Consider the following 22427-nt stretch of genomic DNA (forward strand, 5'->3'; position numbering starts at 1 on the left):
TCAGGTCATGATCCCGGGGTCCTGGGATCGAGCCCCACATCAGGCTCCCTGCTCCAGGGGAAGCCTGCTTCTCCCTCTCCCACTCCCCCTGCTTGTGTTCCCTCTCTCACTGTGTCTCTGTCAAATAAATAAAAATCTTTAAAAAAAAGTAAAAAAGTATTTATTTATTTATTATCTGAGAGAGAGAATAAGCATGAGGGTGGGCGGGAGGACAGCGACAGAGGGACAAGCAGGTCCCCCACTGAGAAGGAGCCCAATGCGGGGCTCAATCCCAGGACCCTGGAATCATGACCTGAGCCAAAGGCAGATGCTTAACGACTGAGCCTCCCAGGCACCCCTATGTATTTGCTTTTAAATTATTTTTACAGTCTTTCAAAAGAGAAAGACAAACCAAATCAACAGTTTAGTTTTCTCCATCATGTAGCTGCCACCATGACTGATTTTCAGTGTAAAATAAAACTAAAGTCATGTATTACGTTCTTGTTACAACCGCCTTAAAAAAAATCACTTTTGGCCATGCTAAATAAGTGATAAACAGGCAAAGGCTACAATAGGCAGACATGAATAAAAGAAGAAATTCAAATGGCCATTGTAATGCCTCACCAATAATGAAGGAAATGTGGAAAAACAAATACTAGTTCCCTATCAGACTAGCAATGCCTAAATGAATGATAATAACTAATGTCGCTGAGGAGCATGAGAAAACAGGTATACTCAAATACTGTTTTTTGGAAGCTGACATATCCTTTTAAAGAAGGCCATTTGGCAGTAACGTATCAAAAGTCTTTAAAATGCATAACCTTTATCCCTATAACTTTATTACTAGGGATTTAAGGAAACAATAGATCCAATACATAAGATGTGTATCCTAGATTATTAATCATAATATATATACTATCAAACCATTGAAAACAACCTAAATTATGGTACATAAATAGAGTGGTCACTATTCATTAAAAAGTAATTACAGAGACTTGGATATATTAAATTGTAAAGAAGTCCACCATAAGTAAATGCATCCATTTGATTCTTAAACTTCTTTTGATTGTGTTTTCAGTGCTGGTTTTCCTCTGTTATTCCAACATCTTATAATGAGAGTACAGAAGCCAGATTATCATAACAAAGTCAAAAAGCAATATATACATACTGTTCTATATGTGTATATGTGTATATAGCATGAATGCTTTAAAAAAATGAACATATATGCATAGAAAAAACCTGGGAAGTTATATATTAAGATCCTAATGGAAGATAATACAGATTGGCTAAGGGCATATTTTTCTTCCGCACATGGGTTAAATAGTGTAAATTAGTGACTTAAGTTGTAATCATAATGTAATTACATTAAGAATATAATTAAATGTTCAATGTCTATTAATTCTCTTTGACAAAGATACAAAGAACAGGTACAGAAAAGAAATGAGATCTTAATTGATAGTTATATAGTTGTTGTTTTATGTTTAGAAAAAATACAAAAAGAACACCAAACAAATGAAGCAACAGAATATGTGATCTGACCAAAAATTATACTCAATAGTTCACAAGCTTTAATTTTATCCCAGAAAGCTGCTTATCAATGCTACTAAGTGCTGACATATGACTATAATTTATCAAAATTCATTCTGAAAGTATCTCTTAAATGCAAAATAAAGGGGAAAAATAAGTAATTGAGAAAATTAGGTGTTAAGAACTATAAAAAGACAGTGATTTCTCTTTAGGAGAAAATTATTCCAGGTGCTATGCCAGCAACTACTATTTCTGGAGTTTGAACTCTCAATGTTTTAAAAAAGTACCTCCAAAGGAAATCCTAAAATAAGACAGCAGGAGGGGAAGAATGAAGGGGGAGAAATCGGAGGGGGAGATGAACCATGAGAGACGATGGACTCTGAAAAACAAACTGAGGGTTCTAGAGGGGAGGGGGGTGGGAGGATGGGTTAGCCTGGTGATGGGTATTAAAGAGGGCATATATTGCACGGAACACTGGGTGTTATACACAAACAATGAATCATGGAACACTACATCAAAAACTAATGATGTAATGTATGGTGATTAACATACCAATAAAAAAATTGAAAAAAAATTGAAAAAAAAATAAAATGCAATCTTTATACAACAATATATGCATTATTATAACACTGTTATTCATCCTATCCTCAAGTATACATGTACTTACCCAACACAAAAGCTACAAAGTTTATGAGTTAAATATACCAAGTGTATATTATCTGAGTCCAAAAGTATAAATAATCGAAAATTACTGAGAGAAGGTATAGCTTTTCCCTACATAAGAATTTCCATTAATAAATATAAAAGAAATGAAGAAAATAGAAAATTACCATTAGATAAATACCAAATAGTAACAGTTACCAGCAAGATCCACCAATGGATGCTACAGTGAGCGGGTGAAAGCTTAAGGAAAAACAGGGTATTTGCATAGTCTCAGAATATCTTCACTCAAGATCTTTATTAAATACTAGGGAAAAAATAGTGGAGAAACCCAGCAGAAACTACCTAACTCCAAGAGATGGTGGTAAACATAAAAAGACATCAACATCACCCCTGATGTGATGTGTTTTTAAAAGATACATCACTTTTGTGGAAGTCTTGCCAAAAATGCATAGCCTCGATCTAATCATAAGACACTATCATGTAAACTCAAACTGAGGCATACTACAAAGTAACTGATCATTACTCTTCAAAACTGTCAGAGAAACTTAAGAGACATGACAAATAATGTAGTATGAGATCCCAAACTGGATTTTAGAGGAGAAATTGAGTATCAGTGAAAAACTGGTGAAATAGCTTAGTTAAGAATGTTGTACCAATGCCAATTTCTTATTGATAAATATACTACTGTGACTATAAGATGTTACAATAGGGGATGGTAGGTAAAGAGTAAATGGGTACTCTGTACTATTTTTACAATTTTTCTCTAAGTCAAAAATGATTTCAAAATTAAAAAAAATTAAAGATTATTCTTACCTACTTAATGAATGTGGTCAAATTTTAAAAATTATTTGTAACAAAACCTGGGGCTGACTCGTACCTAAAACCATTAAGAATGGGCCAAATCCCTTAGCTCACCAAAGTGCATTTGTGCAATGGGAATGATTAGTACCTATTATGCAGTTCTTCTCTGAGGATTAGAAATAACTTTCTGATCTAGCAAGAAAATAGTAAAGCACAGTGGTAACAAGCACGGGCTTTGCTATCAAATAGGCCTAGATTGCAATACCAGCTCCGTGTCTGTGAGCAAGTTGTGTCATCCCGCGGTGCTTCAGTTTCCTCTGTACACAATGTAGGTAAAGTTAAATTTAGCTTAAAGGATCTTAAGATAATGAATTAGGATAAAAGCAAATAATGAATATAACGCATGTGACTCAGCATCCAGTACGGAGTTCAAAAAAGATTTAAGGTATAACAGAATGAATGTTGAAGTGGGTAGTTATTAATAAACAATGAGCATAACCATATAGTGCCACGTATAATAATTCACATTCATAACTGCAAAGTTATTAAGAAAGGATGAAGTTTGGAATATTCTTATCATAAAATAGGGATATGTTCAATATACGAATAAAACATTTCCACTCAAGAGTAGCAAAGATTTTAGGTGCTTAAAAAAACAAACTCTTAGCTATCAGGAAACCCAGCTGTTTAAATCAGATTTTGGATAAGAACTGTGGTTTAAGCAAGAAAACGCCTGGGACAAACAAGATAGACACACACATTAAGAATCACGATTCTATATAATAAAAATCAATTTGATGGTGACACATTTTCCATAAGTACTATTTGCCTTTATTTTTGCACTAATATCAGTATATTAAAAGATTTCAATGAAAATAAAAATTTCCACCCACAACTATTTTCCAACATCTACTATTAACACAATTGTATCAGGTATGGTCTCTTTTAAATTCAGTGGCTGCCTAGTATATCCTAAATTTTAGGATCATAACCATTTAAAACAAAACCACATCATACAAGATTATAATACAGTTCAATAAAACACAATTTTGAAGCTATAAGCCATCTACAGTTAATGCGTGGATCCTGAATTTAATGAAAATACTAATTAAAAAAAGATTTCACACTGTAATTGTGCAACTATTCCCTGATAATTTCAGGTCAGTTAAAATTTCAAATCAGTTATAAAAAATGCTTCTCTCTATATATCTATTATACTTGGGAATATTCTAAAACCAGGGTCATATCTCTTTTACCTTTCATACAACTATTCAAAACCTTTCACAGGTGTTAACAAGTAAAACTGTACACTTACCAACACCTTGAGGCCGACTCAACCTTACAGAATTATTTTCAAATTTTTGTACATGAGGTGGGTATTCTTTCCTAAAAAAGGAAATTTATATAGATTTAACAGAAAAAATATTTTCAAAAGAAAAGGCTGAGGGAATACCTACAATGTTTATTAAAAGCAAACCATAGCTTGTCATATAAAAAAGTGATACTATAAAATAATGCAACTATATTATACAAATATAGTAAAGCTTAATACATTATAAGGTCCCTAGGTGACTACATTTTATTTAGACTGTTAATCTATCAAAGCCCCATAGCAAGTAGACTTTCAAATAAATAGTTAATAATAAATGAATCCAAATTATTGTCCTTTCAAAGTAGTCACCGAAGTTACATGGTACACAAAACTTTATTTTTCTTTTGGAACTGCCTTCATAGTCAATTTATAAAAGCCACATTAAAAAAAAGTAATACTTCATTGTCACACATTTTCTGAATTAAAAAATCAGCTTAATAATACCCAATTTGCCCAATTTTGCTGTAAATCTTTTTAGTTGTTTAAAAACAAATCAGTGACTAAAGGGAATAAATGGTGATTAAGATACTGGCCTTGTGGAAAATTTCAAAATCAGTACAAAAAAATGTTATGTACAAAACCAGCAACTATGGAACAAGTATTTTAGTCTTGTACTTTGAATACATTATGGAGATATAATTATACTTTAAAAATACATTAAATTACATTGTCAGACTTCATATACAATCAATTTTCAGGATTCTGAACATAATCCTTAGAAAATAAAGATCCTAAAATAGAACGTTAAGTCCAAAAATACACTAATTTGAGGGTAAAACAAAAAAAAACTATAGCTAGTTATGGGATAAAAGTATTAAAGATTTATAAAAAGTGCAATAGACCAGGGAGCTACAATAGCTACTTTTCCACCCTAAATAAAAACTTCTAAAAATATTCCTTTTACTTAGCCAGGGAATTAAAAATAAAAGAGGCTATACTATTATTTGTAAATTCACACTAGTGATCAATACCTATCAAAGTATATAATTAAGTAAACAAAAATCCTAAAGAAATTTTTCCAAAAGAATTTCATATTCTATGTTGTAAAAGTCAAAGCACCTAAATTAAAAACAAAACAGAATGACACAAGAAGAAAATAGCAAGAGTAGTGATAGTAGTGTATTTGTAATAGCAGTTAGCAGATAGTGAACATCATGTGCCAGGTACTGTTCTAAGGACTTTATATCTTTAAGTACTTTAACTCTCAAAATTACCTTATAAAGTATATATTATTATTAGCACTTTATAGATGAGACCGAGGTACAATATGGTTGACTTGCCTATACTCATGTAACTATTAAATAGCAATGCCAGAATCTGAAATCTGGCAAATTGCATCAATACTGATGAGTAATAGAATTTTCATGATTATTGAGCAGCATTATTTGTACAACTGGGCAATTTCCACCCTGACAGAATTTTGAAGATTCATGAGGATATGAGTTGTAAAGATGAGAATTTGCCTAAGAGATAGTAGTAGTACTAGCACTTATAAAGGAGGTAGGTTTTCAGCTAATTATACTAAACTTAAAACTGTTTTTATATTCCATATATTTTTACACTGAAAGGGATATAATGGAGTCTTATAAAAAACCAAATAATTGGTTTTTTAATCTCTAATTTTTATAAGTCTTCATTTTGGAAAAATAAAGATATCAACTTTAAAATGCAACAGAGGCAATGAATCTGAAGCAAAATGATACTAGTACGGTAAACTCCAAAAACTATTCTTAAAACACTGGCTAATGCAAATAGTATATATTCCTCAATACTAATGATTATCAATACAGAAAATAATTATTTGACAGAGAACGGGCACAAAATCTGAAAATACAGATAATTTGGATTTTGTCAGTTTGAACCTGCTTGATTACCTATTCTGGGGTATGCTACAAATACAGATTTATTCAGTAATAACTGACATAAATCATCTGAGACAACCAATCACACATGTGCATGGATTGGTGAAAGTGCTGCATTAAATGCACTGTATTCTTTGCTATCTGACACAGTGCACTAAACTATGCCTTGCTAATGAGGAACAAACACCTCATGGAATATATCATATAATATCCATGACTATCATGTATTATAATGCAAGGTTAATAAACTATTCTGTATATTGGCCAACATTTCCAGACCTTATGGCCATAACATATTGAATGTGCTACATGTTTCCCTATATAAACAGGGAAAACTAATTTTTCTTTTAAAATATGTATGAATAGGGACGCCTGGGTGGCTCAGTTGTTGAGCGTCTCCTTTCGGCTCAGGTCATGACCCCAGGGTCCTGGGATCGAGGCCCACATCGGGCTCTCTGCTCAGCCTGCATCTCCCTCTCCCACTCCCCGTGCCTGTGTTCCCTCTCTGTGTCTCTCTCTGTCAAATATATAAATAAAATCTTTAAAATAAATAAATATGTATGAACTACAGAAATAAAAGCATATCTTAAAATTTAATACAAGAATACAAGAATTTCAGGATGAAAGTAGTATTACTTTGATAAAATTTCTGAAAACTTTCCAGCCATAAACTATGCTGTATTCTTTAAAATTTAGTTTTTTAAAAAAATTGGTAGGTGATCAAAAATCAAATTTTATGTTGATTTCTTGGTTTGAGGGTTCCATCACTCTACAGATACAAAAATTTCACACTCCAAACAGCTCAAGCCTAGGTTTTCTCAGTGGATATTTCTTTCTCACTTCAAACGAAGCAGAAGCACAGAAACTTCCCTGTCATCTCTTATCTACAAGGTGGGGATTTTTTTTCCTTGTAAGGGTTTTTGTTTTGTGTAAAGTTAAAAAAAAAAACCACCACCACAAAAAAACAAAAAACCCCTCACCTCATGGACCCAACTCTCTATAAGCTGCATAAAACAACTGGAAAGTTTTTTTTCCTTTTGTGAAGAATTATTTAAATAACCTCAAAATGCTCTGCTTATTAAGGGTTAGGTAAGACTCAGCCCTGAAGTTTTTTAAAAATAAGTGTAATTTTGTAATAATTTTAGATTTGCAGAAGAGTTGAAAAGACAATTCAGAATAATATCCCTCACCTAGTTTCTCCTTATGTTAGCACCTTCATCAGTATCATATATTGTCAAAAAAGAAACAAACACGGTACACTACTATCAAGTAAATGCCAAACTTTATTTGAATTTCACCAGCTATTCCACTAATACCCTTTTTTTGTTCCAGAATCCAATCCAGGATCCACTGCAATTAGTTGTATTGTCTCTTTAGCCTCCTCCGTCTCTCAGTCTTACATGATCTTTCATGACCTTGGCATCTTGGAAGAGAATCGGCAGTTATTCTGTAGAATGTCCCTAAACCTGGGTCACTCTGATGTTTTTCTCATGATTAGACCAAGGTTATAAATGTGGGGAAAGGGGGGCGCATGGGTGGCTCAGTCAGTTAAGCTTCTGCCTTCGGCTTGGGGTAATGATCTCAGGGTCCTGGGATCAAGCCCTGCAAAGGGCTCCCTGCTCAGCAGGGAGTCTGCTTCTTCCTCTCCCCTCTGCTTATGGGCACTCACACACTCTCTCTCTCAAATAAATAAAATCTTAAAAAAAAATTGAGGGTTAGGATATCACAGAGTTGAAGTGCCCTTGTCATCACATCATATCAGGAGGTACACAGTATCATTATGATTTCACTGGTGATGTTAACCTTGATCATTTGGCTAACTAAGGTAGTGTTTACCAGGTTTCTCTACTCTGGAGTTAATATTTTTCTCTTCCTACACTCTATTTGTAAACAAACAAGTCAGTCCAGCCCACAAACAGGGTGGAGTAGTTAAACTCCAATTCCTTCTTAAGTGTAAATTATCTATACAAATTATTTACAATTCTATAATAAACAGCTGTCCATTTCCTTCAATTCATTTTATGCAGCTTGTAGAACCCTAGGATAGCTGAGTAAATAAATGATTTATTCAGTCATTTTTATTAGTATGACACATAGATAGTCGTACTTTAGGTTATAATCTCAACTGTTTTAGTTTTGGTCTTTGGGAATGCTTTCAGTTGGTTCCTGTGTCCCCTTGATGTGACATCATTTTTTTCTTTATTCTGGTAAAAAATATATAATGCAGAATTTATAGAAATATAGAATGTTTCATAATCTACCTGTAATCCTGACACAAGGACCATGAAAATCTTCTCTGTAATGTTACAATTTTAGTGTATCTGCTTTTGAAGTACTCTTTTAGTTTTTTGAGTACTTGGTTTCTAACACTAAGACACTTCACATTCATTTTGTGTTTTCCCTAACCCAAACCCAGAATCAGTCATTTCTCCATGTTGCTTTTCTTAGAGTAGTATTAGAAACCAGGATCTGGGTGCTGGGTTTTTGTTGTCTTGGTTTCTGCTGGATTTTAATGATAGATCATTTTATTAATTTTTCCATTGCTCTGATCTAAAAAATGTGTTATTTCTATAAAATAAATGTATTCATATTCAAATGTTAAAATTCATCATTCCAAACTCATGTTAAACTCCTAAATCAGTCTAATTTTCCAAGAGAGATATTTAAAATCTTCCACAGCTGTACTCTAACCAAGAACTTCTTGCATTTTAAATATTTTAAGGAAATTTTATGTATTTAGTTGTTATACTTTTTTAGACTATGCCCATTACAAAACATGCTTTTTCCTATTTAGTACTAATCCATAATTCCATCTTTTTATTAGAATTATACTCATGCTTTCTGTTTACATCTTTTGTGATTCTAAACAACTTTACCTTACAGAATGTTACTTTATGTCTGATTCTTGTAAACAACATAGTATAACTGGGTTTAATCCAACCAATTTGTCTTTTATTAAATATATTCAACCTCATTACAATTACTGTAACAGCTGACAGACTTCATGTTTTCCTTTCATCTTACTTTACTGTCTGTTGTGTATATTGCTATTATTTCAGTTTCCTCTTTTCCCCTATTTTTACTGGTTTGCACAATTATTATTCTTTTTCCTTCCCTAATTTAACAAATAATTACCTTTCCTCTCTCAATCTTTATTCCAATTACATATTTCTGTTAACACACTATCAAGATTCCACCATTTCTTCAAGATGTTCTATTGCATCCCCAATGAGATGAGGTCTTTAAAATTCTATTACTTCTTGCCTTTCCAATTCTCCTCCCAGAAAAAGGCCTTAAGATTCCTTTTATTTCTGTCTTTCTACCTCCCCAACTCCTAGATTTTGCTGAGATAGTTTTGAATATTTAGTCACGGACTATTATTGATTTACCTTTGCAGCACATCGATATTTGGAAAGTGGAACATGCTTAGTCTTAACTGAATGCCACGGACTTAAGGTTTTATTGCACCAAATTATAAATCATATACAAAACATTATTTTTTTTAAAAAACTCTCAAAGATTTATTAGGTATTAACACTTCCCTATCTTAAAATGCCCTGAAAGCTTCTAGTGAGTGTACTGATATAAAATGAAGCTCTTCAGGTCATCTTACAAAGCCTTTAAGATCTAGGTCCTAGCTGACCTTGCCAAATCCACCTTGTAACCTTTTCTCCTTTGCTCCCCAAACTCCAGCCACTGTGGTCCTTCTTTCTATTCCTTGATCATGATAAACTCATTCTTGCATTAGTATCTTAGTACCATCTCTTTCCTATCTGGAAAAGCCATCTATGTGATGATGGCATGGCTGACTGTTCATTTAGTCCTTGTTTAAATGTTAGCTTTGTGGTAAAAAGTTTGTCTGAGGGCCTGGGTGGCTCAGTCGGTTAGGCCTCTGCCTTCGGCTCAGGTCATGATCCGAGGTCCTGGGATCGATCCCCGCGTCAGACTCCCTGCTCAGCGTGGGGGCCTGCTTCTCCCTCTGCATGCACTCTCTCTCAATCAAACAGATATATAAAATCTTTTTTCCTATTTGTCAGAGAGAGAGAGAGAGCACGCACAAGCAGGGGGAGAGGCAGGCAGAAGGAGAGGGAGGAGAAGCCAACTCCCCCCGCCACCTCAAGCAGTGATCCCAATGTGGGGATTGATCCCAGGACCCTGAGATCATGACCTGAGCTGAAGGCAGACGCTTAACTGACTGAGCCACCCAGGCGCCCCAATAAATAAAATCTTAAAAAAAAAAAATTAAAAAAAGTTTCTCTGAAAATGCAATCTAAAGTGTGACAGACCATACTGTCACTCTTTAACATCACCCAATTATGCTTCTTTACATAGATATTATTTCGGGGTGCCTGGGTGGCTCAGACAGTTAAGCATCTGTCTTTGGCTCAGGTCATGATCCCAGGGTCCTGGGATCGAGTCCCTTATCAGGCTCCCTGCTCAGTGGGGAGTCTGCTTCTCCCTCTCTCTCTGCCTCTCCCCCATGCTCATGCTTGCTAAGTCACTCTCTCTCTCAAATAAATAAAATCTTTTTTTTAAAAAAAGAACTTATTATTCCACGTTTTACTTGCATTATCAGTCTTTGCCCATACAAAATGTAAACCACAGGAGTGCAGGGATCTTGTCTGTTGTGTTAATCACTGTATCCTTATGCCTAGAACAGAGCAAGCACTTGAAAAACACTCAGAATGAATAAACGTGTATATCTAAAAGGCAGTATGCAATCAGAAGTGCATTTATCAGGTCAAATAATTGTACAAACATTGCTGTACAAGGACGGTATTGTTGGCAAAAACTGAATCACTACTGGCTACCATGCAGAAACTTAAAATACTAATTTTTCAGTCATGCTACAAATATCATAATTCAGTGATTTAAAGACACTGCAAACTTGTTTATATTTATTGACTGGACATCTTGGTTGGAAATGGGATATACTGGGACTCTCTAGTCTGTTCACTCTTTCTTCCTAGTCTTTTTCTAGGGTTTCCATATTAAATGACTGTTTTCTTCACACTATGTTTTATGTGGCAAGACAAGTCATTCTTCTCTTCCTCTATTCTTCTTTAAAAAAAAAAGTCTATTGCTGTTCTCAAGTATGGCTGTACTCTGCTAAATAAACTAGCAAAGGTCAAATTTCTTAAAATAACAACAAAGTCACCGAGATTTTGACTAAAATTCCATTAAATTTACTTTAAGGAGCAATGGTAACAACCAACCAGAAATATAATATAGGCCTCAGAGTAATAAGTCTTAGATACATTTATAAAGGATTTATAAATTATTAACTTTATTGCTGGATATTTAAGTTGCAGCTTTGAATAAAATTTTGGTCTCTCATTATACACTCCAAATGATCAGAGGTGAATGAAGGAAACAATTATTAATACTATTTGTCTTGTAGCCTATCATCCTGCTGCTCAACTTTATTATTTCTAAGGTTTTAGATGACTCATAATTCCAAAAAAAGACAGTATCACCTGAATATAATTTTATTTTGATTATCTTCAGACAGCAATTTATAATACTATTATAAACAGGTACCACCTCTCTGTAAAACAATTTAGCAGTACTTATGAAGAGCATTAAAAACATTTGTGACCTAGTCCAAACAATCCTTTCCCAGACTTATTTTAAGAGATTCATTTAGAAATTTATGCACAAAGTTGTTCATGAATGTATCACATATAACAATAATGAGCTAATGGGTAAATAAATTATGTACATCTGCAGGACAACCTATTATGCTTTCATTAAAAATCATTCTTAGAAGTCAACTTAATGACAGTGAAAAATGTTACAATGCAATGTTAAGTGAAAATGCAGAATATGCAGCTGTATTTTTATGATTCCACATGTGTTGGGTATATTAAAAAGTATAGAAAAAATATTGGAAAGAAATGCACTGGGATCCTAATACTGTAATTTTCTATTTTGAGAGCTTTTAGAAAATTATAAAATCTCTATACTTGTCTTTTCAAACACACCCTTATGTAAACATTCCTAGTCTTTCATATACGTTCTTGCATTGTGTTCTATTTATCTCTGTACTCTGTTGTTTTCAAAATTCTCTACAATAGACACATACTTTTTTAAATTTTTAAAAAAATTTAAATTTGAAAATCACTGTGTGCTTCAGTTTCATAATGGGTCAATGGATTCTTTATCTATGGAGGAAAAAAAGAACAGTTTTAATACCAGGTTAAATATTCTAGGTTGCTGGCACTACCAGATACACTGTATTTCACAACCGATCTGTTCATGAGTCAGAAAAGAACTTGAGTCATTCAAATTGTCACAGTCACCTACAACAACAACAACAAAAAATGGCAGCAATTTTTTGAAGTTTGCAAGCTCTAGATCTTAATATTGCTATTTATTATTTATTCCAGTTTGGTTTTAAACTCCATTGTGCCCAGTGTACAAGGAGGAAAAAACCTGGAAAAGATTAACCTTCCACAACTACCTAGTTTTTATTAGATAAACATTCTCTTGTAAATAATTCATTTAGTTCAGAAATGTATAGTCTCTCATGTGTTGAGGGATAAAGATAAAGGATCTTTTACTTCTCCATTAAGATGAGAAAAAAGATGTAACTTATGTTCACAAGAAGGGGACACAAAGGCTCATGTGAAAAGAATTCACAAGTAAAATGTACTGATGCAAAAGTTCTCACCTTATCCATCTCCAACAAAGATAAACACAAAATAATTTTATATAAGGATCCAAAGGATTAATGGGCTAAATTCAACCTAAAGATAACTATACTGCTGAATAAAGCACTCAGGTATATTCATTATAAGGTATTTTATAAACAGTTGCTGCTTCAGTACAGTAATCTTAGTACAAAAGGCTGAAAGAATTTCAAGATCTATTACTATTACAGAAATTTCAAATTTTACAGTATATAAGTTCAGTTTTAAATAATTATCTCACTTGTTCCTCACAAATCTCCTTTACAATTGGGAAAGTATTATCATTCCCATTTACAGTAAGTTATGTGCCTACTGGTATTGCCAGTTACTCAATTCCACATCTTCTGACTCCTATTCCAGTATTATTCCAACAAGAATGTAAGCTCCAAGAGGGTAGGGATTTCTGTCTGCTCCTAGAATAGTGCCTGGCACATAAAGTCATGAAATTTTGCTGAATTTATCAACGAACAAATTTCCACTAGAGAAATATGCATAAGCCAAAACAGTGCAGAAAGTCAGTATAAACCCTCCAAGGCTATTGTGAAAAACTGAATAATCTAAGACCTTTACATTAATCTGAGAATATTAAAAGTACTTACATTTTATCTCGTATAATATACAGCGAAAGTATTTATATAAAACAAGAGGCTGTTTTGTGTATGACTGCATGAAGAGTTATTTAATGTACATTCTTCAGCAGTTTTATTTTATTTTTTAAAGATTTTATTTATTTATTTGACAGAGAGAGACAGCGAGAGAGGGAGCACAAGGAGAGGGAGAAGCAGGCTCCCCGCTAAGCAGGGAGCCCCATGTGGGACTCGATCCCAGGACCCTGGGATCATGACCTGAGCCGAAGGCAGACAACGCCTGAGCCACCCAGGTGCCCCACAATTTTATTTTAAAAATCTTATTAATGGCTTTCAAAAAAATGTAATCACTTATGAGTTAAAAATTTTAAAAGATAAAATGACTCATCTATTGACAGAAAATAATGATTTACTCAAAGAGAAAAACAGACACAATGGGAAAATACTTTTTCTTTCCCAGGAGATAGTAAAAATATCTGCACAACCCATTTTCAGAATTTTAAAATATGCTTAAAAAATTGGCTGACAGGATCATCTTTGTATTTCCAAACCTTAAGGAACCTTAAGGAAGATGGAATATACAGCATTTTATAAAATATTACAAGTTGTCCTCTTTGATTTTTCTGCACTTTTAAAAAAATTAGAGTTAAAATTATATAATTAAACAAAATGATAGAATAGGATGTCCCTTCTTTTGACCTTCACCAATTACATGTAAGTATTGGTTTAATACAAGGGCTGTTAACCTGTTTTTTGTGGGGAGGTTCATAAAAGGTTTTTGAGATTCTCATAAAAGAAAAAAGATGTACATGTACAAAAAATTCTATATAATACACTGAGAAGTTATTCTTACAAACATTTGCTTTAAAACAATTACAATCATTTCACTACTCAAAGAAATGTGCATTCTTAAAATTTTTTTTTCCATGTTATTTACATCATTCAACACTTCTGCTAAAGGGCATGTGTCTACCAATGTTATTACAAAGGGAACACAGTGATCATAAATTCCCTGCTTTGGGTCAGAATAGGAATACATTGATTTTTAGAATTTTAACTCCAAGCTTAAGGTATTCTAATTCCATTTTCCCCCTCAACTCTACCTACTAAAATATAAAAACAAAAGTATTATCAGTAAAATATAACAAGAAAGAATTTAATGCTATTAGCTGAAAACAACTTTACTACTAAGGCATTAAAATATTCTACTTTTAAAAGGAAAGCAGTCATGTCAGCATAAATATATAACCACATTGAGAATTATGGTAAAACAGTCCCCATAAGTCAAATATTATGTTCTGCCATTAATGTTTCCTTTCATTAAAATAATTAATAAGCTTTACGATGAACTCTAATTCAATGGATATTTTTCAAAGCATAAAAATAATCTTGATATCTTACTGTTATATCCATGCTCTAATTTCATCAATATTAAGCTTACCTTTCCTTTTGGTCCAGACTGCTTAAAACATGAAAAAGAAAAAAAATGTAAGAGGCAAGACCTCATTTTTGATATATCATTGTAGTTTTAGTAACTGTGGTCAATAAGGCAAAACTCTAAGGTGATTAATTCGTTTTAAACACAATATATATATTATATACTAAGTTTTGAACCTTGTCTGTAAACTGTTTTTCAATTTTTGTTAATACAGAAAATAATTTATATCTAAACATATTTAAGAAAAAAGGATGTAAAAAGAGATGAAAGATTCTTGAAAGAGTTTTATTTAATCATCAACCATTTGAGGATATGTTATTTTAGAGTAGTTATGTAAATAGTCTTCAAAGAACAATTTCCTGAAAGTCATAAAATTTTTAGTGGTTCCAATTCTGTTACCAGGTGCGATAATTAGCTTCTGAGTAAGAAAAAAAGAATTTTTTTAAGGTTGAAACTTTTGCATTTACGCCATAGATTAAATACAGCAGCATATGGTTTGGGACACAAGGAAAGGCCTGGGATTTAAAATCATGGCCTCCAATAAGAAATCCAATGTATAACAGGTCCATCCTTCTCCACAGTACATGGAAAATCTAAAAAGTTATCAGTATCAATTACTCAAGAGTAAAATTACAAAAATCTTCAATTTAGAATAAGATTCATATCCAAGAATTCTTATTATAAAATGAACAAAATATTCGGAACTAATTGTAAAAAAAAAACACAGTGTACAAATTCCGAGTCCCCATATTAACTCTAATATTCCTATAGCGTGGAACAAACAAGTAAAATATCAATCCTAGCAAATTAAAAAAAAAGAGGTAATGTGGTTTTATATAAGCAACATTGAAAAGAAACTCTTATTTTAAAATTTTTCCAATAGTAAAGAATTATAAGCTAACGTGAATAACATATTTGAAATTTTACCTTTACTATTAAAAAAAACAGGATAATCTGTATAAAATAAATTTATGTTGGATAAATGACAAAAAAGTGAGGGAATATTACCACCCCTATTAAAGTAAATAAAACAAAGTATCAAAATGAAAGTTTAAATACAGTCCAACTTATTTTATATATTTATTTCTACTGGAGCTCTATATCCAGGAAAAGATGAAAACCGAAAGTTAGGCATTAATACCTAATACAGCCATTTCTAGCTCTACACTGTTATCCCCAAGAAGTGAGAAGAGTTTAGTAGTCTCTTGTTTTTGTGTTTTTAAACTCACCTGTATAGAGTAAAGGAAAGAGGTAGAAGACAGAGTAGCGGTGGAAGAAACAGGTTTGGTTCTTTCCGATAAACCAAGGGTGTTAGGAAGAAAACAAAAAACACAAAACAAAAAAAAATATATATGCCCATGCTCGTTTCTCTTATCCTTTTAGAAATTGCATTTATTATGATATGATATCTAATTTTTAAGTCACTGTGCTTCTATAAGATTCTTCAATGTGTTTATTATCAAGCCCTGACCTAGAGGAGCATACATATTAAAAAAAAAAAAAAAAGCTTTTAAAAAAATGGGGAGGGAAGCCATTATTAGTAATTAGGACTTTGTAAAAATGTCAACTTACATTCTTGTTGGACTATTTCATTCTTGTACTAGTGCTGTACTAGTGTTCTTAAAATTTTTTTAAAAAGGAAGGAAAAAAGAGAGATTGATTGATTCTGGTATCCATGACCTGATTTAAGACTTCAAAAATTCTTTCAAAGTGGTGATTTTCATTAATAATTAAATCTTGCTTATTCCAGGAGCCCATTTTCCCATTTATGGATTATATATGCTTTTGTAGACATTCATTTTCCCCTACGGTCCTTACAAGTCTTTTCACCTATCCTTAATAAAAAACAAAAACAAAAAAAGGTGAAAATGTAAATAAAACATAAACCAGTAAATGTGCTCTTTTAGCAAGTCTCATTGAAGTTAGGGGTGGAGATGGTATAGAGTTATATAGATTTTTTAATTTCTACATTTCATTTTTCCATACTAAGACTATCCTCCTCCATCACTATTAGTATGTAAACAACATTTAAATATGATTTATATTAACATTTGTAGTAGCAGTAAGAAAATAGATTGAAATCGTAATGTTCTCCCAAATCGTAGCTAATCTAATCAGATATTTTAATAATCTTCACTTATTCCCTTCAGATTAAAGAAGTGTGATGTACTTGTTCCCGTATCTTAACAAAGAACTACAAGTTATTCAAAATGCAGGTGTGATTTATTTTTAAAAGAAAAATTATACCATTCTCTCCAAGAGCAGTGTGTGAATTACCAACTTGTGGCATTTCCTTTAATTTCAAATTAAGAGTTGAGCTGTAGAAGCCAGTAAAAACGAGTGCTCACCTCATCTGAACCCTGGCAACTGTGCCAAAACGACACTAATTAAAACCAAAGGCTTAAAAAAAAAAGAAAAAATAAAATAAAACCAAAGGTTTGGTAGTAACCATCTTAGGTGAAGGCTTTCTTCATGCCTTTGAAGATGTGATTCCTATTGCATGGAGTACACACAAAAGCTTCTTTAATACTTCCTTTATGAATTCTTCACAGCTCCCTTCTCTGTAAATAGCACTATGCAAACTGTGTCTACTACACTGTGCTTACCATGTAATTATTTGTTTACTTATCTTTCTGTCCTCTACCCTAATCAAACCTGAGCTCGAAAGCAGGGACTTTGTCATATTCACCTTTGACTATTCTGTACCTCATCTATGCCTGGCATGTAGCATAAAATCACTCAATGATTTTTAAGGAAGAAAATTAGAAAAACTCTCAATGAATTGTTTTTGAATGTCAAAATCTTTTTAATGACACACTGTAGCAAGAATAAGACATGTTTATTCCATAAATTTAAGAGACAAACATAAATAGAATCTGCTAACATGACTTTTCAGTTTTCCTTACTGCCCCTAGCTGTTCTTGTCAGGTATTTTCACTCAGGATTGTTTCTCTAAATATAAACTAATTCAGGGTTTTGTTTGGAGAAATATTTTACTAGTAAATGCCATTTCCTCTTAACAGAATCTAATCTTTTATGCAGATAGCAATAATACATATGCAAGGTATAATAAGTGCAAAGACAGAGAATAAAACAAAACACAAACCAATTTCCAGACTGAAATCAGTGTTTTTAACATTACCAATGAAGAAAGGAGGGATGGAGAGACTAGCACACACTGCAAATAATTCCAAACTAATAAATAAGTTCAACAGCAATAATAATTTTGGTTGTAGAATATATCACTTGATCATAAACCATAAATGAGTATTTCAACATGGACTGCATTTTCAGAATATCAGAAAGACAAATCTTTGTCAGCAATGGATTCTATCAATGTGATCAGTGTGTGAAAAACACTGTGTCTCTTCTTTTTGCCTCCCCACTAATTATTCTCCTTTTATTATTCTCATGTTTGTGCCATATGTTGGCTAGACTTGATTTGTGTACTTTACAGTAAAAGAAGCCAATTTTTTGGTATGTGCAATAAGTTCCCTTTCTGTCTTTTTAGTTGTATTTCTCAAATATCTAATTCTACAATCATTTATCTATGATAATATATTTAAGCAAAAGAAAGATCTTCTTATCCTAAAGTATGAGAAAGATTTAAGGTTTTTAAGTTAAAAATCTATGCTATAGCAAATCTACATACACAGCAAATATAGCAAGGGTTTCTAAGAGTCAGGCCATTTTCTGAATGAGCAACAATCTAGATTGACATTTAAAAAAAATGAAGAGCAGCATTTAGCATATATACTAAATCTTTAAATTTTACTATTTATAAAAACATTTTACACAACTATTCATAATATTTATTTTATTGTTGGATCCTAAGAATTTCTTAGTCAATTAAAATTGACTCAGAACTGAAATTCAACTGAAATTTCATAACCATTCAAAAATGGTCATGAAAAACACACACTTAAAACACTAAGCTTTCCCCACTATTACTTTCATTATTTCAAGGTTCAAGTATTACTTTGATGATCAATGAGAACATCCAAATCTACTAAAACACAAAATTTTCTCAGCTAAAACTAATGTGATTTATTTTGGTACTCTGAAATCCAATAAATCTTAAAAAGCAAGTAAGCTAATAACTGTAGTTTTACTCATCAGAGCTAAACTACCAGCTGAAGGTTTCTTGTCAAATGTTTTAGGTCAATATTGTAAAATCAGATTAATTTAACCGGAATATAATGCAATAAAAGTCTTTTATTTAAGTCTCTACTTATAGAATGTGATTTATTCAAAAGCAGATATTAAAAATAATAAAATTCTAAGACATGAATTATTTCAGAGACAGGAATATCTCCTTACAAACAAGAGAAACACAGTAAAGTTCCACAAAGTAAAAAAAATTGTTTAAAGAAAAAAAAAAAGGTGCAAAACAATTAAAAAGGATGATATACATACACACACACACACACACACACACACACACACACACACACACACACACACACTAAACAAAGGCAATTCAAATCCTTACCTTTGGGCTGCTGTTTTTACTAGTGATATCTGTGCATTAGCATGTTGAAAACGTCTACCATGAACTACAGTTCCAGAACATATTGATGCATTTTGTGCATTTTCACTGCAGATACAAGAGACAAAGAATAATTTGAACAGAGGAAAATTACATACACATATGCAAAATATATCCTTTCAAATCTGAACATACACACACACACACACACAAAAAAAAACCTTCACACTAAAAAAATATATATTTATATATATTTATACATCAACCCAACCCAATTGACCACATTAAATTGTCCACTAGGAGTTTTCTACTTTCTGAATTTGTCTCTGAAATGTTTCCAATACAATTCATGAAATATACAGAGTAGAACAACACTGGAATAGAAAGCAGGAATCCTAAATGTATGTTTTGCACTATAAGATATCTTATAAATTAGTTCAGATATATTTTCTTTTCTTCTTCTCTATTAGGGACTATCCATATAAAAAGCTTTTAAACCATGAGTATTACAAAGTTTTCTTATATGCCAAAATCAAAATCAAAATCAAAATCAAATATACTATTGTAAAAAAAAAAAAAAAGTCAGGAGTCCCAAATTCTACTTGAGTCTGCCACTGACTTCAAAGTAACTTAGCCTTTATGTACCTCAGTTTTCTATCTATAAATTGACAAAATTGATATGAAACAGTGATTTTCAACCCTATTTCTGAGAAGTGTAAGAGCCCAATATATCAGTAACAGTGGTTCCCTATGAGTTCCACAAAGGAAAGGTGGGTTGTATCTAGGAGAGGAATAAGATATCTTTTAAAAAAAAAAAAAGTCCCTTATTGAGACAATCCTGAATAAGTATCCCCTAAAGGAGACAGAAGCACTCTAGCCTCCAGTACCTTCTACTTCTAATATTATGACCAAGATTTTACTAACTATATGAGAGCAAGTTCATCTTATGAAATCCTGTTCTACTGAAACTTTTCTTGTAATATTTTTATTCAGAACAAGAAACCATTGCATTCAAGCCTAATCCCAAGATTCAAAGCAAAGAATCCACACACTGGAACAACTCTACCTCTTGGCACTGCTAATAAAGTGAAAAGAAAAGGTATAGGTTGGGTCAACTGGCTACAAAGGTAGCTAATTTTTGGTGTTAAACCCTTTTATCTTTTCTGTAGGAATGTGTAGTGAAGTGCCTATACCTCAATTTCTTATTGTTGCTTAACATGTTAAGTCCAATTGGGTTGCCTTTTAAAGGTTTTAAACTTTCAGCCTTGCTTCGTCTTGTACATGTCTTCCAGGGATCACCAGAACTGGTAGAAACAATTCCAGATTGACGATTTAACTGTAAAAAGATCCATAAACATTGAAGAGTCAATAAACACTTGATTGTTTGAAAACCCACTTATTAAAAAAGCTATAAAAATTGTATCAGCTATTGAAGATGGGAGAAAGGGATGACAGTGGCATGAATTTAAGAATAATTCAACCATAATACTTTTTTCCTAAGGATAACACAAATATGTAGGAACACGGATGTTTACGGTATTATTTCCTTTTCATTTAAAAGTCTCCAAAGGTACTTGAGATAATTAAAAGAGAAAACAGAAGACATGAGGGTAGAGTATCTTAGAATAGCTCTTTCTTGAGAGTAAAAAAAAAGTATTTCCCACTACCGCTATCTGTAGGCCAAGCACAGTCAAATATGGCATTGAGTTACCACTTCAACTTGTACAAGTAGTTTGGCCTTAACATCAAGGTTTCTATACAAACACAGAAACTGAAATGTCTAAAACCTTTCATTGTTGCAAATGATCATATAAAGACATCAATAACAATCACTTTGGGATGATCACAGTATGACAATAGGATGGGCATTTCTCAGGAAGCTCTTTTCAACAAAGAAACCAACTTTTATTACATTCATTTCACCAGACATTTAAAAGCTGCTTTCAGATTCATGGAGGAAAAAAATCTTCAGTTCTTAGTGATAATTTACCCAAAACAACACTTTAAAAATCATTCTTATCTACTTTATTTTGAAACAATAATTAAATATTTTCTCACTCACTTATAAAATATAGTAAGAAGATAGGAACATGGCTTTTCCCCTCCAACTGATCTCTATAGAAACCTAACAGTTCCCTAAAAAAAAATACCTCCCACAAAAAAAGTTCTCCTGAGTACAGAGTTCATTGTGCCAACACCATTCTTATTTTTAGGCATAACTACATTACAAAATTCCAAAAAAGACCTATTTTTGACACACTGCTTATCATTTCTCCACCTTGAGACATTTCTTAACTTCCTTATCTTTTTACAGCCATGGGCTTCAAACTCCTCCACTTCTGGTAATGGCAGATTAAGTAATGCAGATCAATTTCCTTCTACTCTCTGAAAACTAGAAAAAAGCTGGACAAAATACAAATTAAAAAAATACATGAGGGCTCCAAAGGCAGTGAATAATTAAGAATTAAGATAGGAACAAGAAACTCAGAGATCTAAGCCCAGATTTGTATTTTCTCCTGAGGTATCTATTAATTCCAGAAGATGTACCTGAGAAGCTAAGCTGGAACTTCCAACAGAGAACTAGAGACAAAAAGTACAGATGAAGATCCACCATATATGAAGGGCCTCATAAACCCCTCAAAATTTGGATCAGAATTACAGCCTATGAATAACAGCCTTCGTATAGATTGAAATCTAGCTTCTAATCATCTCAACCTTCAGTTCAATTAAGGCAGTTCTCAAATTTTTAGTGTAAATCAGAATTACCTGAATTGTCTGTTAAATTGCTATGTCCAATCTTTTACAGTTTATTCTTATGCATTAGGTCTGGGGTGATCCTAATAATTTGCATTTCTAGCGAGTCCCCAACTGATGCTGATACTGCCAATCAGAGACCATACTTGGAGAATTATTTGATTTTAGGTGATCTGAGACTGAGATTGGTAATGCTCCTAGTTCCCTCCAGAAATAGATAATTTTCTAGGCCTCAAATTATCTCTCTGACTTTTCATATGCAA

At 32.5% G+C, this 22427-nt stretch overlaps 1 protein-coding gene and 1 non-coding gene across 8 annotated transcripts in view; both read right to left on the reverse strand.

Moving 5' to 3' along the window:
- SENP6 (SUMO specific peptidase 6) overlaps positions 1-22427 on the reverse strand; it is a 110120-nt gene that overhangs the window by 57215 nt on the left and 30478 nt on the right. For 2 of the 7 annotated variants that reach the window (XM_027601209.1, XM_027601204.1), the window contains exons 4-7: positions 20604-20746; positions 19414-19518; positions 14925-14945; positions 4286-4356 (exon numbers count right to left, since the gene is read on the reverse strand). In XM_027601209.1, the coding sequence (XP_027457010.1) occupies positions 4286-4356; positions 14925-14945; positions 19414-19518; positions 20604-20746 (340 nt within the window). Of the gene's footprint in view, positions 1-4285; positions 4357-14924; positions 14946-19413; positions 19519-20603; positions 20749-22427 lie in introns of those variants that run through there. The other 5 variants (XM_027601206.1, XM_027601211.1, XM_027601205.1 and 2 more) reach the window with 4 other exon arrangements.
- On the reverse strand, positions 8439-8540 carry LOC113928151. The gene has a single exon (XR_003521830.1). It is a non-coding gene; the product is annotated as a U6 spliceosomal RNA (small nuclear RNA).

Source organism: Zalophus californianus, chromosome 7 (genome assembly GCF_009762305.2).
Source record: "Zalophus californianus isolate mZalCal1 chromosome 7, mZalCal1.pri.v2, whole genome shotgun sequence".
Lineage (NCBI taxonomy): Eukaryota > Metazoa > Chordata > Mammalia > Carnivora > Otariidae > Zalophus > Zalophus californianus.